We start from the raw sequence: 14,775 nt of genomic DNA, 5'->3' as shown, positions 1-14,775 counted from the left end.
CTTCTAGAAAATGTCACACAAGGCAGAAGTCATAGAGTCGAGGAGACTCCCAAGCACAGACAACATGACAAGGATGATTGACCTACATTTTCCTCACTGCCTTCACCCCGATGTGTCTCTCTCTCTCTCTCTCTCTCTCTCTCTCTCTCGTTTTTTTTTTTTTTTGGGACATGTTGTGCTTGATCCGGATCGTTGTTTATTGTTTATTGATTACCTGCTATTTTTGTCAAAACCTTTCGCTATGACAAAATAACGATTAATATTTATTTGTTTTGTTTATTTACGATAATAAATAGTTGTTTACATATTTTTTATTGTGTAATAAATTGCTAATAGACCTACTAAACAATGTATCGATGTGATTAGTGTAAATATGAAAAATTATGAAAAATTTAAAAAAAACTCACTCCAGTGGGCCCATCAAAATATTCTAAAACTCACTACTCAAAGGGTTAAAGACATTGAAAAGAACTTCTAGTCTAATTTACACACTGGAGAAGGTTTGTTTTTGTGGATGTTTTAACACAACCACATGCACAATTGATTAAGGGTTAATTGTTTAATGTTTTATTGAGCTAGAATCATCTGGCACTGTGTAATTAAGTACAACTGGCTGTAATTAGCAGGTAGGTATTTAAGCAGGTAACAGTGGCAGCCAAACGTTCAAAAGATACAATTGGCTGAATCGCTCCTGTTTTTTTTTTTTTTTTTTTTTTTTTTTTTTTACTGCTGCTGATCTCAAAATTGGCAAATAAAATAGAGGAGAATAATGTGTGAGGCAGTTGGAGAGGACAGGCACCTGTAGTTAGCAAGTTAATATAAAAAAAATAATATGTAAAAGTTATAAATTAAAATAAATGAGTGCACTTAATTGCTTTTAAATATATAACGGGCAGGTTCTTGCTAGCAATGATCATTGCTAACATTACGATTATTAAAACAGTTCTTTAATGCTAATATTCTGAAACAAACTTTGGAATTTGCTCGTCTCAAAGCACAGAATTTGCAATCCTAAAAAACTAAACCCTCCAGTAATATTAACTGTATATTGCATTTCATATGCAAAGAGTTTGAAATACAACCATAGTTGTTCTCTTTTCCATCAAATTCTGCATTATCAAGAAGTAATCTTTGACAGAATTCCCTCAACTCAGGATTTTATGGTATGTGCCAGCTGCTGTATTCCATACATTGTCTCTGTGGTCTTGTACTACAATTTAGACTTGTAGCCGTATACCTCAATAGGGCAATTCCACATGACAGATGAAAAAAAATTAGCATGACCATGACAATTTCATTTTTTTGTACAAATGTTCAGACATTTCTGGAGGAAACCTCTGGTGGTCCTGGCGGAAAGATGCCCCCCCCCCCAGTCCAGGCACACTAGCAATATTCTGATGGGCAGGATTTTTACTATAGTATACAGAACGAGGAGACGAGATATGAATGTCCTGCCTTGAATGTGACAAATTTGAGATGCCCCAAGGGGAGGACCCCTAGTGGCTGGAACTGACAAGTGCTTGATAGCGCATAGCTTGCTTTGCAGCTTCAGCTGGGAGTTTGCTTTGTTTGGAAGCTTGCTGTTGCTGAAGGAGAGAGAATATTGTTGTGTAGCTGGCTGCAGAAATTGCATCGGGAAGCATTGTAAGCTAGAATGGGATGTCATGAGCGAGGAGTATTGGCACTGACTGCTTGATTTGCAACAGGCAAGTCAAATTAAATTGCTTTAGCTACTGTAGATGTGGGCTCCATTTAGTTTTTTTTTTTTTTTTTTTTTTTTTAACACATTTTCTTACACTACAACCTAAATTCGAAGTGAGTCATCAAAAATTGTTTTTAAAAACAGGGAACTGGCAAGTTTTCTAAAATAAGTTTAACATGTTATACATTTTAAGGTATTCATAAATAATACAGTATTTTACACATGTACCAGATAGCATAATGGCAGTTTGTGCATTTGATCCAGTATATCCACACCGTACTTTGTTGCATTATAAAATGCAACAGTCTCCGAGTTTCATTCAGCCCTGATGATACTGATTAGTGCAGAGAGTTTAGAATAAGCACAGTTTTTTTTTTTATTATTTTTTTTTACACCTGTACACACTCGGGGGTGGCACAGTCATTCTGCCTGAGAAGTGTAGTGGAGTGCAGGGGGGCTTGCTCGGCTTCACCTGTTGGTGGTAACTCTATTCAGAGGACAGGCAGACGAGAAAAAAGTAGCATAGCTATATCACACTGTATTGTGATTCATTGTGTATATTTTGTGACAACTGTTAAAAAAAAAAAAATAATAATAATAATAATATGATGTGTAGAATGACTTTCATTAGTGTTTCAGCACTCGACAGGAGTATATAATACGTTCTTTCACAATGACTTTGATTTTATTACAAAGCCCAGACTAAACTGTTGGCTATATTGTATTGGTTTCAATATGCCACATAAACTGCGGGTCTCGTGGTTGAAGAAGCAAGTGCTTAGAACTAGGGGTCTACTTAAATCGTGGTAAATTTACGTATATTTCACAAGTAGGTTTCGTAATAAAATTACGATTTCGCGGACCTGTTTAAACATTAAATAAACCTAAGTAGACAGTATTTCAGAACACTGTAAAGCCTAAAATAGTGGTACTTGCTTCCTTTCTAAAACAGAGCGCTGTCATTTGTTAAAGGCAAGCATGCAGCATCCCCCTGCAGTTGACTTGCCCATACATGAGACTGCACGTTCTGCATCCACTCAATTGGTTGGAAGTTAAGGCAAAGCTGTGCCAAGTTATACAGATGTGGAACTTGATTACAAACAGCCCCAAAACTAATTTACCCAAGGGCACCTGGCATGCTTTAACAAAGGCAATATATGCAGCACGTCCATTGTCATGTCATGTCTCATCCAATAATTAATTTTATTAGGACCGAGTGAAAACAAAGAAAACGTGGCTATTTGGATCTAAAGTTCAAACTGCAAAAAATGTAAGCAGCAGGTTGAGGCGAGGTGGCTGTGCTTGATCGTTTTTAGTACTGATTTAACTTGCAGACAGGAATACTTTTTGTCTAGACTGACTTTCCAGTTTGTTTTCTGAAAGCTGTTTATTTTACGTTCTGTTCAGCAGCCTCTGTAGTAGTTTTGTTTAATGTGTGATTCTGAAGCCAAAGTGATCGATCGGATTTTCTCCAAAGATAGATATGCAAAACAATTACCTCAATCTGCATGTACAGTTTCTTTGGGAAATATCTTGAAACAACCATCAGCTGAAATATACTTTTTCTGTTGTCCATTTCTACTATTTTACCTCCAATGCTGAAAACTAGACTTTAGCAACCTAAATGAAAATGCAGCACCAACTTTGTCCCACCCCCTACTGCACAGTACAGGTCACAGAAAAGCAGTGAAGACGCACTGACAGGCTGATTAAAATTTAATTGTCATTTGAATAGTAAACAACAACATTAACCGCTTTGGAGAATTTTTTTTTTTGTAAATGTTATTTGTGGACGTTTTTGGTTTGTGTTTTGCTTAAGTGCAATTCACACAGGACTGCAACGGAATAAAAAAGGGCTTCTATAGAAGGAAGATACGTAGTCTCTTGCGTTGTGCAGTAGTTCATTTAAGCAAGGTTTATTTTTTTCTCTCCGTACTTGTCCGTTATGCATTGGCCCCTAAAAGAGGTGAATTTCGTGGTGACCCCTCAATTTTACGATTTCCGCGAAATCGCGATTTAGGTAGACCCCAACTTATAACGTATTCATTTTTATGATTCTGCACCTGAAACACTGTATGGGTAATTAATTCAAACATGTAGTAACACTTAATAACGGACATGCATGAGATATTCACATACGCAGAGATATTTAATTTGAATTGCAAAAGCCATTCAAAAAGCGACTATGGCAGTGCTAGTGTTAAGCATGTGCTAGAATAGTAGTGGTCTGCTTGTAGTGTCTGGCAAATACTCCAACAACAAATAAAAATGGACTTTTGGAGCATCAAGGCCCCTGCAACACAAGACTGAAAATGTGTATGGAATTGGTGACCGCACCTTTAATTGTGTAATGCTGTATGTAACATGGGATATAGCATGCTGCAGCTGCCATGCTCAGTGTTAGTGATGTCCTCATCTGACAGCAGGCAACACAAGCAGCTCATATGATTACATGTTCCCGTTTTATTTTTCAGTAAAAACTAATTTAAATTGCATTGACTTCGTTCTGCTGTTTCTGACATTAAATACATCACGGGAAGCATTTTCTCATATATTTTAGATATCTTCTTTAGCACAATCTGAGAGCTAGATTTGATGAATGGACTTTTTTTTTCTTTACTGCAGTCAAGTAAGCTGCAGTACTTTTTACTTTTAATTCCCTAAACGTTCCCAGCAGTACACTTCCTAATTACAGTCCCAAATATTTCTGTGTTCTGCTTTCACCTTTCTTAAAATGCTCATATTGAGAAATAAACTTTGTTGTCTTAATCTATAAGAAAAAATGTCTTAATAGCAACTCCTGAATCAATGCTGGTATAAATACAATTGAAGACATTTTTACTGATACATCCATTCCCTCTCTTTTTAATGACACTCAAAGACAAATTTACAATAATACCTGAAAAAAAATTATAACAAAAGTATCCGGCGCAATTATCATTTTAGATGGTGAGGGCTTATTTTAAAAACCCTGGGTGCAGTACCGTACTGTGGTATTTTAGACACGCTGATGTACCTCACATTGTTCATTAGTAATGCCCCGGTGTTAATAAAAGTAACAACAATGTAGTATAATGACTCCCTCTGAGATACGATATTTCTACATGTGATGGACCCCTGGAACCAGCTCAATCATTTATGACAGGTTCTGCTAACCTTTATTTTTATTTTGACTCCTAGAAGTGCAATAATTTGACATTTTGGTAGCTTCCAGCACCTTGTATTTGCATTTAATTATTTCCCTGATTGGCCCAAGAAGGCAATGGACACATTGCCCACCCTGACTAAAACCAGAATACAAAAAATGTAATAAATGAAAAGTGGAGGTACTGTACCAGTAGTATAAATACATTTTTACATGAATATTACAATAAGGTCTGCAGATCACTTCAGATTCTGTGTGCTTAAAACAAAGGGTGCGTGTTTGTGGGGTATTTATACTTGTAAGCATTTTTTATACAGCCTGTTATATTGATTTTAGTTTCATAACTATAACTAACTTCTCTTATTTGAACAAGTGTGAGGTCAGAGCATAACGCTAAAGCTTAGTGTTTAAGTCCAGAGCACTCCCTTCTGTTTTTGTTTAATGCATTTTCTGCTCTCTTTTGCCACTTGGTGGCAGAACTAATGAAGTGCAGCTGATTCAGTGGTAGTCAGAATAAACAGGATTGCAAAGCTGCCTCATTTTTACATTATGACACTGCCACAGTGTCGCGACAGATGACTAGCTGATTATGACTACCACTGTATATTGATCATTTTACAAATAGTAATAACACCTATTGAGCCCATGTGTATTTAATGGAATTACATTTTACTGGAGGATATTGGATTGATTATTAAGAACCGTGAATGCAGTTGTTTCACGTTTAATGGCACTACCTAGGGTATATTTGTCACATTGTTATTTTTTCCTACGGAGGTCCACTTGTGCAATTTTGCACATATTAAGGTATTCTTTGCTCATTTTGATGTATTTTCTTGTAGTGAAAGTTCAGGACAGACTAGATTATTAAAGTAATCATACATCGCTTTACATCTTCTTTGTGGGAGTTATGATTTTAGATTGATTCCCCAAATGTTAGAGTTGCATATCTTTTTCCGTCGGGTGTAGTTCATGCTCTGTTGACGGGAAGGGTGCATGGAGTCCCTGTTTCCTTCAATTTCCCCATCACCTTTTTTGTTTCTTTTTATCCTTTAGCGGATTAATATGTCATTATCAGTATTTTGTGATGAGGCTCCAGCCGTGGTGATGTTGTGAAATGTTTCAATGGGTGGAACGTGTGATTGACCAATCGGAGAGCAGCATCTCTTTCTGCTGTTTTATAATTACAACATGTACAGTCAACAATTGTGTTTGCTGTTTGTACTTGTTGCAATTGTGGGTGGCCTACCATACCCAATGGCAGTAGTGCGAGGCTGTTCTGATTATATAATAGTAAAAATATGTGAAATGAATACACAGATTATACCAGCAATAGTAAAAACACATGCAAAATTAATACACAAAACACAGTAGCGAAATAAATATAAAAATGCCTATAATATAGCTGACCAAAAGCAGTCGCGTTGCATCCAATATAAGGAAGATCCCTTCTGTACTGACACAGTTTTCTATACTGGTGTAGAATAAAATCCCCCAAGCTAAATCTATTATAAAAGGTTTCAATTATCCAGGTCAACATGCGTGGATAAAGAGACCGTACGTTTTTCCTTTGGTATTTTCACAGTGTGGTCAGCGGCTCCTTTGTATAGCCAGGCGCTCAACCGAGTCATGCCTAGCAGCCGCTTGGGGATTTGCACGTCTCATACAGAGTGTCCCATTTCCTCCTATAGAGCTACGCAAGCGCTTGAGAAGCCAGCGCTACCCGTGGCTTGTAGCTTGTCTGGAGAATCTGAAGTGCCAGGACTGAACTGCCTTCCTTATTCCATTAAAATCGTGACAATGTGACTTTTCAACTCTGCCAGGTCCCCTTAATCTCTCTGTATATAGATGATGAAAAGTCACATCATTGAATTGAATGAGGAAGGCTGTTGTCCCAGCATTTAGGATTCTCCAGACAAGCTCAAAGCCAGGCAAAGGTAGAGATAGAAAACAAGAGTAATAACTCAATAGAGAAGCAACAGATCCCACAGCCAGAGTGCTATTTGCTGTTTTTTGTACAAGTTGGGGTGATTATTATATCACACATCCTGGGTGAACATGGCTAGGGCAGGGGTAGGAAACAATATAAAGCAAAGGTTGCTATGTCAGAATTATATTTTACTACACTGAAAGAAACTCAGTAAGTCACATATTTTAACTGTAAGTCTCTCAATATCAGACATGTATCTGTCTATGAAGCTAATGCATAATCAATAAATTAAAAGGCAAAATGAAAACAAATTGGTTGTGCAAAAAAAGGATTATGGGAACTGCAATGCATATACCCTCCAGAAAGGGGGCGCTAGAGGGGATTGAGACACTGCAACAAGACTGTGGGTACCAAGAATACTGTCGAAGCCCAAGCAGAGTAAAAGGATTTTAAAGCTGTGTTTAGTAATACATCTTGTGGATCTAAAATAGATATGGAAACAATTAAACCAAGCAGTGAAAGTCAGTTTCAGCTGCTGGTATATTTCACTGGGGTGGGGAAAAGATTGCCTGTGGAGGCCCTGAGCTAAGAGTGATGTAATCCTGTAGCATTTATCATGGTTAAAGAAAGCTTATCCTGTAATTGATAAGATTACTCTGAAGTACCAATGAAATCGATCCTGATTCAATTAGAGGGAGAGACACCTCAAGAACAAGCTGGATGAGAAGACTCTCTTAACAGATAGCCAGATGTACTCCCATCGCATTTCATCAAGTGTTTTAACACTGTAGGCCCTGTTGGCAGCTTAGATTTGTTCTTGTTGTGTGGTCCTCCTTGTTATCTCCTTACCCTGTGTATGCATTTATAAAGAAATGCAGGGATCAGAAAATGAATTCCAAAACCCATCAATGATGTGCAGTGACTGGTACTAAACCACAAAATCAAACAGTACTATATTATATACATTAGTGTGTTAGACAACACCCTGCAAAGTTTACAAGAAATGCAGCATTACCTTTGCTGTGTACTGTATTGATATTGAAATTCTTCTAAGGATCATGCTTCCTCTGCAGACACTGCAGCATATGTGATGGGACCAGGGGTGGGGGTGCTAGCCCCCCCAATGAAAACAAGGGGCAGAAATATGTTTTTGATCCCCCCCCTTCCCCCTCCCCCCCCCCCCCCCCCCCCCCCCCCTTCCCCTCCCAACTCAGAGTCTCTTTACATGCTCCGTATAGAGGCATATCTCTATATTAGAAAATGGCTCAGAGATTTCCATTAACCTAACCTAAACTACTCTCTGGTAAAAGGACCTTGAACATTAATCTGTGTTTAATCTCTGTACCTAATGAATCTGCCAAAAAAATACAGAAATACAGTATTAATTTATGTATTTTATCTGTTTTTCTGCTTGATGAGAATCTCGGTTCTAGTCTATAAATATTGTTTGTCAATGGACTAAGTTATGTTTGTCAGTACTATAAAAAATAAATATGCAACTCTGCAACATTTAATAAAACATATATTGCTATAAATCCGTTGATGTTTGCTAGAAGTGCTTTTTGAGTATTACATCCTCCTAGCAATGTATTTCAGAGTAAGTTATGGGGGTTTCTGCTTGATATTGGTAAATTAACTTGGACAAAAAAAAACAAACAAAAAAAACATTGCAGGTCCATGACCAACCCTAGGAATTTAAATTATGGCAGCACTTTCCTTTTTGTTGTTTTTATAAGCCACTATAATTATAGCCCCCCCCCCCCCCCCCCCCATAATTCAAATTTAAACTAGAATAAGTACTTGTAAATACGATTTTCTTTTCAGATTTTTGGTACAGTTATTATTAAATAATGTGAAATTCCATGTATACCACTCTTTTTCTTTTTACTATAAAAACAACATTTTGCATTTGATTCAGTGCTGTTTTTGATTTTTGATTCTTGCCTGATGGCCTGGAATATGAATTCAGTGCTCCAAGATTTCTGACAATTCTCCTGTGGGATGAAAGGAATATAGAACTGGCGTTATTGTGCTGTTTATAACTAGTGTCGTTACTGTTGACCTGGCAGTGGCATATTGCCTAAAGGCTTCTTTAAAGGTTACTTTGAAGAGCAGTGGTGTCTCTTTGACTTTTCATAGTGAAGTCCTGCTTTGATCCCATAAACACAGCCCACTAACCCCCCATGTCTTCACAGAGAGCAGATAAAACGAGTCAAAGACTCCGATGACGTCCCCATGGTGCTCGTAGGAAACAAGTGTGACCTGCCGGCGAGGACAGTGGATACACGGCAAGCACAGGATCTTGCCAGGAGTTATGGGATACCTTACATTGAGACATCAGCCAAGACCAGACAGGTAGGGACCTCTGTGATGGATGATCCGTTATCGACAAATACATCCGTTACTCCTAACCCCATTGCATTTCATTTTCATCTGTCTGCTGTATCAGTTTTTGGCAGAACTTTTTTCAGGTGAAATCGGATTAAAGTGTAGCTAACAGAATAATTAACTACCTTGATTTTAAATGTTCAGTTTTGAAATACATGTATTTTAATTTAGAAGCATGATAAATGGTACTAGTTTTAAAATGAACGTGCTTGTTTACTTTAACGTTATTCTTTCAGAATCATTTGAGACCTAATGAGAAAGGAGTGCATGCTGGGTAATATTTACGGAGTGGTTGTTTTTTGGGGGTTATACAAAGTGATTCATGGTTTGTCAGAGCATTGTGAAAAAGAGAAGGATGTAATGCAAAGTTAACGAAAATAACACTTGATGATGCACTGTTTGGCCACTAGAGGGTTCTTCAGATATTAAGAGGCCTTAATTTCCTCAGAACCCAGACTACTGAGAATTATGACTCTCCCTTTATAAACCCTACATGCTTGATGTGTTGGTGACCATGACATTGAGTAATAACAATAACAACAAATGATTCCCACACCACAGGCTTGTGTTTTTCTGTGAGCTTTTCATGTCATGTGCTACTGGGAGAAGCCAGTCCATGCAACAGGAATTCTAAACAATGATTTTCAGTACCAAAGAAAGCCTCTTTAATAGTAGTGGACAGTTTGTGTATTACTGAGTAAACAAAATCGGACCCGACCCAAGCGCTGCGTGATAATTTTGCCCTCGAAAACCCGTTCGATACGGGTCGGGTCTCGGGTGAAGACCTCTACTACATAGAGACATTACACTTTGAGCTATTGTCTTAATGTTTGATACACAGCTTGAAGTTCTGTTACCAGTGCTAGCCGTTAAAGAATGAACTCTTTCATTGCCACGTTGCCTTAACAAATTTATCAATGACAGTCCAAATGTTTTGACAAAGAGGCTTATAGGTAGTACACAGCTGTATTCTATGATTGTCTCAAAGATCCATTGCAGGTGGTGTCCAGTGAACATTAATCGTTTCAGTGCCATATTCATATATGGAGAGGTTCCTGCCTCTCTTATGCAGCTGTGCCTGAGCTCGGTTTGCTTGTCAATCATTCAGTTGTGCTCCGGCACATTCTACACGTGAATTGATTTGGCAGGGGAGGCCATTACCCTTCCCTGCCAACCTAAACCAACAGTGCAAATAAAATACATTTCAATAATAATAATACAAAATAATACAATCAGCACAGGGGCGGAGTGTGCCCCGTCACAAAGCCGGATTCCACGATTCTCTCAGTAAAGTTCCATTACAAGTAATGTACAGTAATATGTAACCTTTTCACTGCTACATAGCTTTTTTCTTTTGCCATTTAAGCTCATCTGGTTCATTTAAGCTCATCTCAAGTCAGGCAGTGTTTCAGCTGATCAGAAAAGACTAATACATTGAAAACTATCACATGAAGCACTCAATCCTCTGACATCTAACCTGTTGCACAGTGAAGTTTTAATGATGCTGCAGTGAAGAACAAGTCTGCTCAAAGTAAACGCGTTACTTTAAAAGATTAACGCAGCATTACAGTATTTTTGAGCTCCCAAAAAAAAAGATAAATGAAGAACTCTATAGTCTCTTGTCAATATCGTACTGCCTGTGAAAGTGCAGTATACAGCAAATGTATCACTTTGGCTTGATGACGTTTCTGCATGTGCTAAATTAGATTGTAATGCATGTCTATAACAACCACCATTTGGCTTCTTTGTATTACTGCAATATCAGCAACAATCATTATTTGTTATCATCTATAACAGCCACTGTGTGCTTCTTATGTGAAACTCTGCATTGCAGGCTAACTTATAAAATACTTCATAGCTGACGTCACCTTTTTTTTTTGCTTCTCAAATTCACTCTCCGCAATGACGCCCGCACTAATAAAGTAAAAATGGATATGAACCTTAATCATGTCTCTGAGTGGCTTACCTGGATAAGGCACAGTTGCACTGTGAGAGCGAGTTATATGGCCAGAGGAGCGCTGGTTTTTGTAATCTCGGCTTTATCAGGATTCTTCAAAACTCTCCGAAAAGTTACATTCGTATATACATTTGCTTACTGTGTTAGTTATTCAGAGTTGTTCTGTGATTGGGCTAACAGCCTTCCTCATTTTCATTCAAATCACATGACAGTGTATCTTTCAAATTTGTCATCCCCACCTTCTCTGTTGATATCAATGTACATGATTTGAATGGAATGAGGCTGTTCAGTCCAGGCACTTGGGATTCTCCAGACAAACTCAATGCAGCTCATAGCCAGACACTGTTAAGGCTGATTCACAGAAACACGGGAGCAACAGATTTAAGAACAACTCGGAATGATTGCAAACACTGTAAAATGGCAATGAAAATTTTAAATGGAAATTTAAGAAGTGCAAATGATAATTAAATGTTAAGACTCTGAACATGAAACTTTTTGGGTCATAGTTCAATTCCCTAAGCAAGTGAAAGTTGTGAGGCAGAGATAAGAGATGAACTGCTAGGGTATTTCAGGCAGAAAGCTGTAGGTGGCGCTCTAGGTCCATGCTAGCCCATTTACCAGCAGATTGGGGTTTGATTGCTTATAAGGGCTGCTGGAAGATTTCATTAAATGTTGTCCTAAATTTCTGTTTGTTACAGGGAGTGGAAGACGCGTTTTACACTTTAGTCCGTGAGATCCGGCAGCACAAACTGAGAAAGCTAAACCCTCCAGATGAAAGTGGACAGGACTGCATGAACTGCAAGTGTGTCGTGTCGTGATTATGGTGAGTTCAGCAACAGTGTTAGAATTTATTGCACAAACATACTTTTACAAAATATGCCACTGAATCCAAGTTGGTATTTTCAAAGATAAATAAAATATTTGTATTACTTTCCTGCTGTGGCATGGTAGAAACTGCACTTTTACATCATTCTACAGCATGTCCCAAAAGTCAAGCTGCCTTATTTAACAGACAGGTATTCATGGCAGGATGTTGTGTAGCACTAAGGAGCAGCAAACAACTGGCATACTCTAGAGATGTACTGTGTCAGATTCATTTCCTGGGTCGGGAAGTCGGTCAGCCTGGAAGAAGGCGAGACTCTGTTGCAGGAACATGTTGACCCGGATGGTAATCGAGGTAGCAGCTACAGGCAACAGAGACAGCTGAGGTCATTTACCAAGGGGTCATGCATGATAGCATAAAGGTGCCGGAGAATCGTAAATCTTTTCTTTTGCTTGGTTTTGGGTAATAAACTGGAAGGAAAAAAAAAAAAGCGCACTTCAAGTATTCGTGTTAGTTTTTCGTGTTGTTAGTAATTGTCTTGTTTGTATCACTAGACGGCTAAACACGAATCCGGAGCTGTCACTAAGGACCAGCACAAAACCGGATCAACACTGTACTACCTTCACAATTAACATTGTTAGCACCATTTGTTCACCATTATAGCACGTATTATATCGTACTGCACAAGCACTGACAGCACTCACTTTGGATTTGTGATCGTGTGTGTGTGTGTCTAATTGTGTGCGTTAAAGTACCGTGCTTATTATTTATGGGACTGTAACCCCGTTTTTCGTTGCGCAGTACACATTGTTGTGTGCTGCAAAGCTCTATTATTTACTGGTTATCAGATCATTGGATTATACACCTAATAAAACAATCCATTTCACCCGTACTTTGTCTGTTTGTTCTTTGGATTACTGCACTAGCATCGCACCTGCTACTAATTACCACTTTGCCACAGTCACACAGACATTTTCAGTTATTTCTTCTGTAACCTTTCCTGTAAGACCAGTTAAGCATAATGTTGTACTTCCTGTTGTAGACGAAACCATCCACTCCCTTTAGATCTTTGAATTGCTGTTCTTGGGAATGGAATGTATAATTTAAGCAAAATGGCTTATTAACTCACTATTTAAACTGTTCTGTGAATAATACGTTATTAGTGCGTGCATAATTAACCAGCAACATAGCGAGGTAACCCATTCAATACCCTCATTATTCTCTGTATAAAGAAGTGTCTTCTTCCTTTTTTCCTAAGTCTGTATTTAATTTCAGACTGTGTCATCTGGTCCTGGTTTATATGCTGTGCTTAACGTTGTGGTTTGGATTACCTGTCAACTCCTTTAAGATTTTTAATAACTTTAATGAAGGCCTCCATAATTCTTCTTTATTCTAGACTCATTCTTTTATGTATGCCCTGGGATTGGTCTGGTTGCTCTCTCCATGTCTTTTTGGTAATGTGGTGAACAGAACACAGAATTCAGAGTGCAGTGTCAGCAGTGTTTTGTACATCCTCCTTTAGTTTGGTTTGTACTCTACACTTTTGACTATATGACCCAGCATTCACGAATGTACTTTAGAGGCAAAATGGGCATTTATATTCTTCGGTAGCAGGAAAGATGTGTGTTTTACCTCAATCTCTTTTCTTTATCCATTTAGTTTTCAGAATATCCGAGGCATGGCTTACCAAGCAGTGCTAAAGGACAGACCCAAAGCGAAGATGAAAGTGCATATCCATGGAGGACGAAGCCATCGGAGACTGTTTCCACTGAGCGGAGGTCTCCTGTGGAGATTCCCCAGCTCAGTTCATGACTGCCACACAAACACAACAAACCACTTTCTCCCAACTTACAGAGCTGCAGAGCTGGAGTGTAATCACACTTTAAATTATTATTGTATTGTCTGAACACTGGTCTTAACCTGCCTTTGGGTGATACATTTTGGTTTATTTTTTAAAGTGCTGGAAAATAGTGGTTTCTGAGTTGCTTTGCTGAAACAAACAATCAGAATCCTATACTGAATAAATCGTACAACTGGGGCAATGGCTGGGATCTGAAGTCCTTTTTATGAAAAAACTAAACATTATAAAACATCAGCTTAAGAAATTATCTGTATTTATACCCAAAAAAGCCATGATCTTTTTATTATTCAGTGGACACAATTTAGATGCAGGCCTTAAAGAAATGCATTTTAATGCTATATAATGATCAGATCTGGTGTCAATTACAATTGTAATTATGTCATTTGTAATTGATTCCAATTACAATGTAATCATAGCAAACCTTGTAACCTGTGTAATTGTAATTTTAATTCCCATATAATTGATCAATTACAGTTCAATTACACAAGCTTAATCATTCACAGTTCCATGTTGTGTTTTACATTGAGGAAACATTCTTCTTGTATTTTCAGTCACTTTTAGTAACCCCATTTCTTTGAAAAAAGTTTCTGTATTTGAACCTGTGATTACTACTGGGTAGAATAAACAGAGTTAACATGTTAATGTTTGTAGCTATTTGTTACATTTTAGTGTAAATGTAATTATAATTGCAATTACTGCAGCTTAACTGTAATTGAACAAAATAACATTGCAATTGTAAAGAGGTATGCTGTAATTGTAATTGACCCCAGATCTGGTCATTACAGCCTAAAACACCAGTGGATTCTGCTACTATTATAAACTACAATCTAAAAAAAACACAGACAAAAGCTTCTACTACTTAATGTATAACTTAGGCTTCATTCCTCAAGATATTATGGACAAAAATGGGAAAAACAATTATTGAAACCATGTGTTCCTTTTTAACAGTTCCTTCAGAATTGTAAAACT

At 37.8% G+C, this 14,775-nt stretch overlaps 1 protein-coding gene across 5 annotated transcripts in view; it reads left to right on the top strand.

Moving 5' to 3' along the window:
- LOC121294911 (GTPase HRas) overlaps positions 1–13,981 on the top strand; it is a 50,658-nt gene extending 36,677 nt beyond the window's left edge. For all 5 annotated transcript variants that reach the window (XM_041219104.1, XM_041219102.1, XM_041219101.1 and 2 more), the window contains 3 exons: positions 8,973–9,132; positions 11,821–11,945; positions 13,605–13,981. In XM_041219104.1, coding sequence (XP_041075038.1) covers positions 8,973–9,132; positions 11,821–11,940 — 280 coding nt within the window. In that variant the 3' untranslated portion in view covers positions 11,941–11,945; positions 13,605–13,981. The remainder of the gene's footprint in view (positions 1–8,972; positions 9,133–11,820; positions 11,946–13,604) is intronic.
- Positions 13,982–14,775: the final 794 nt, after the last annotated feature.

The sequence above is a fragment of the Polyodon spathula genome, chromosome 19 (genome assembly GCF_017654505.1).
Source record: "Polyodon spathula isolate WHYD16114869_AA chromosome 19, ASM1765450v1, whole genome shotgun sequence".
NCBI classification, from domain to species: Eukaryota; Metazoa; Chordata; class Actinopteri; order Acipenseriformes; family Polyodontidae; genus Polyodon; species Polyodon spathula.
This window is presented reverse-complemented; position numbering and strand designations above follow the sequence as displayed.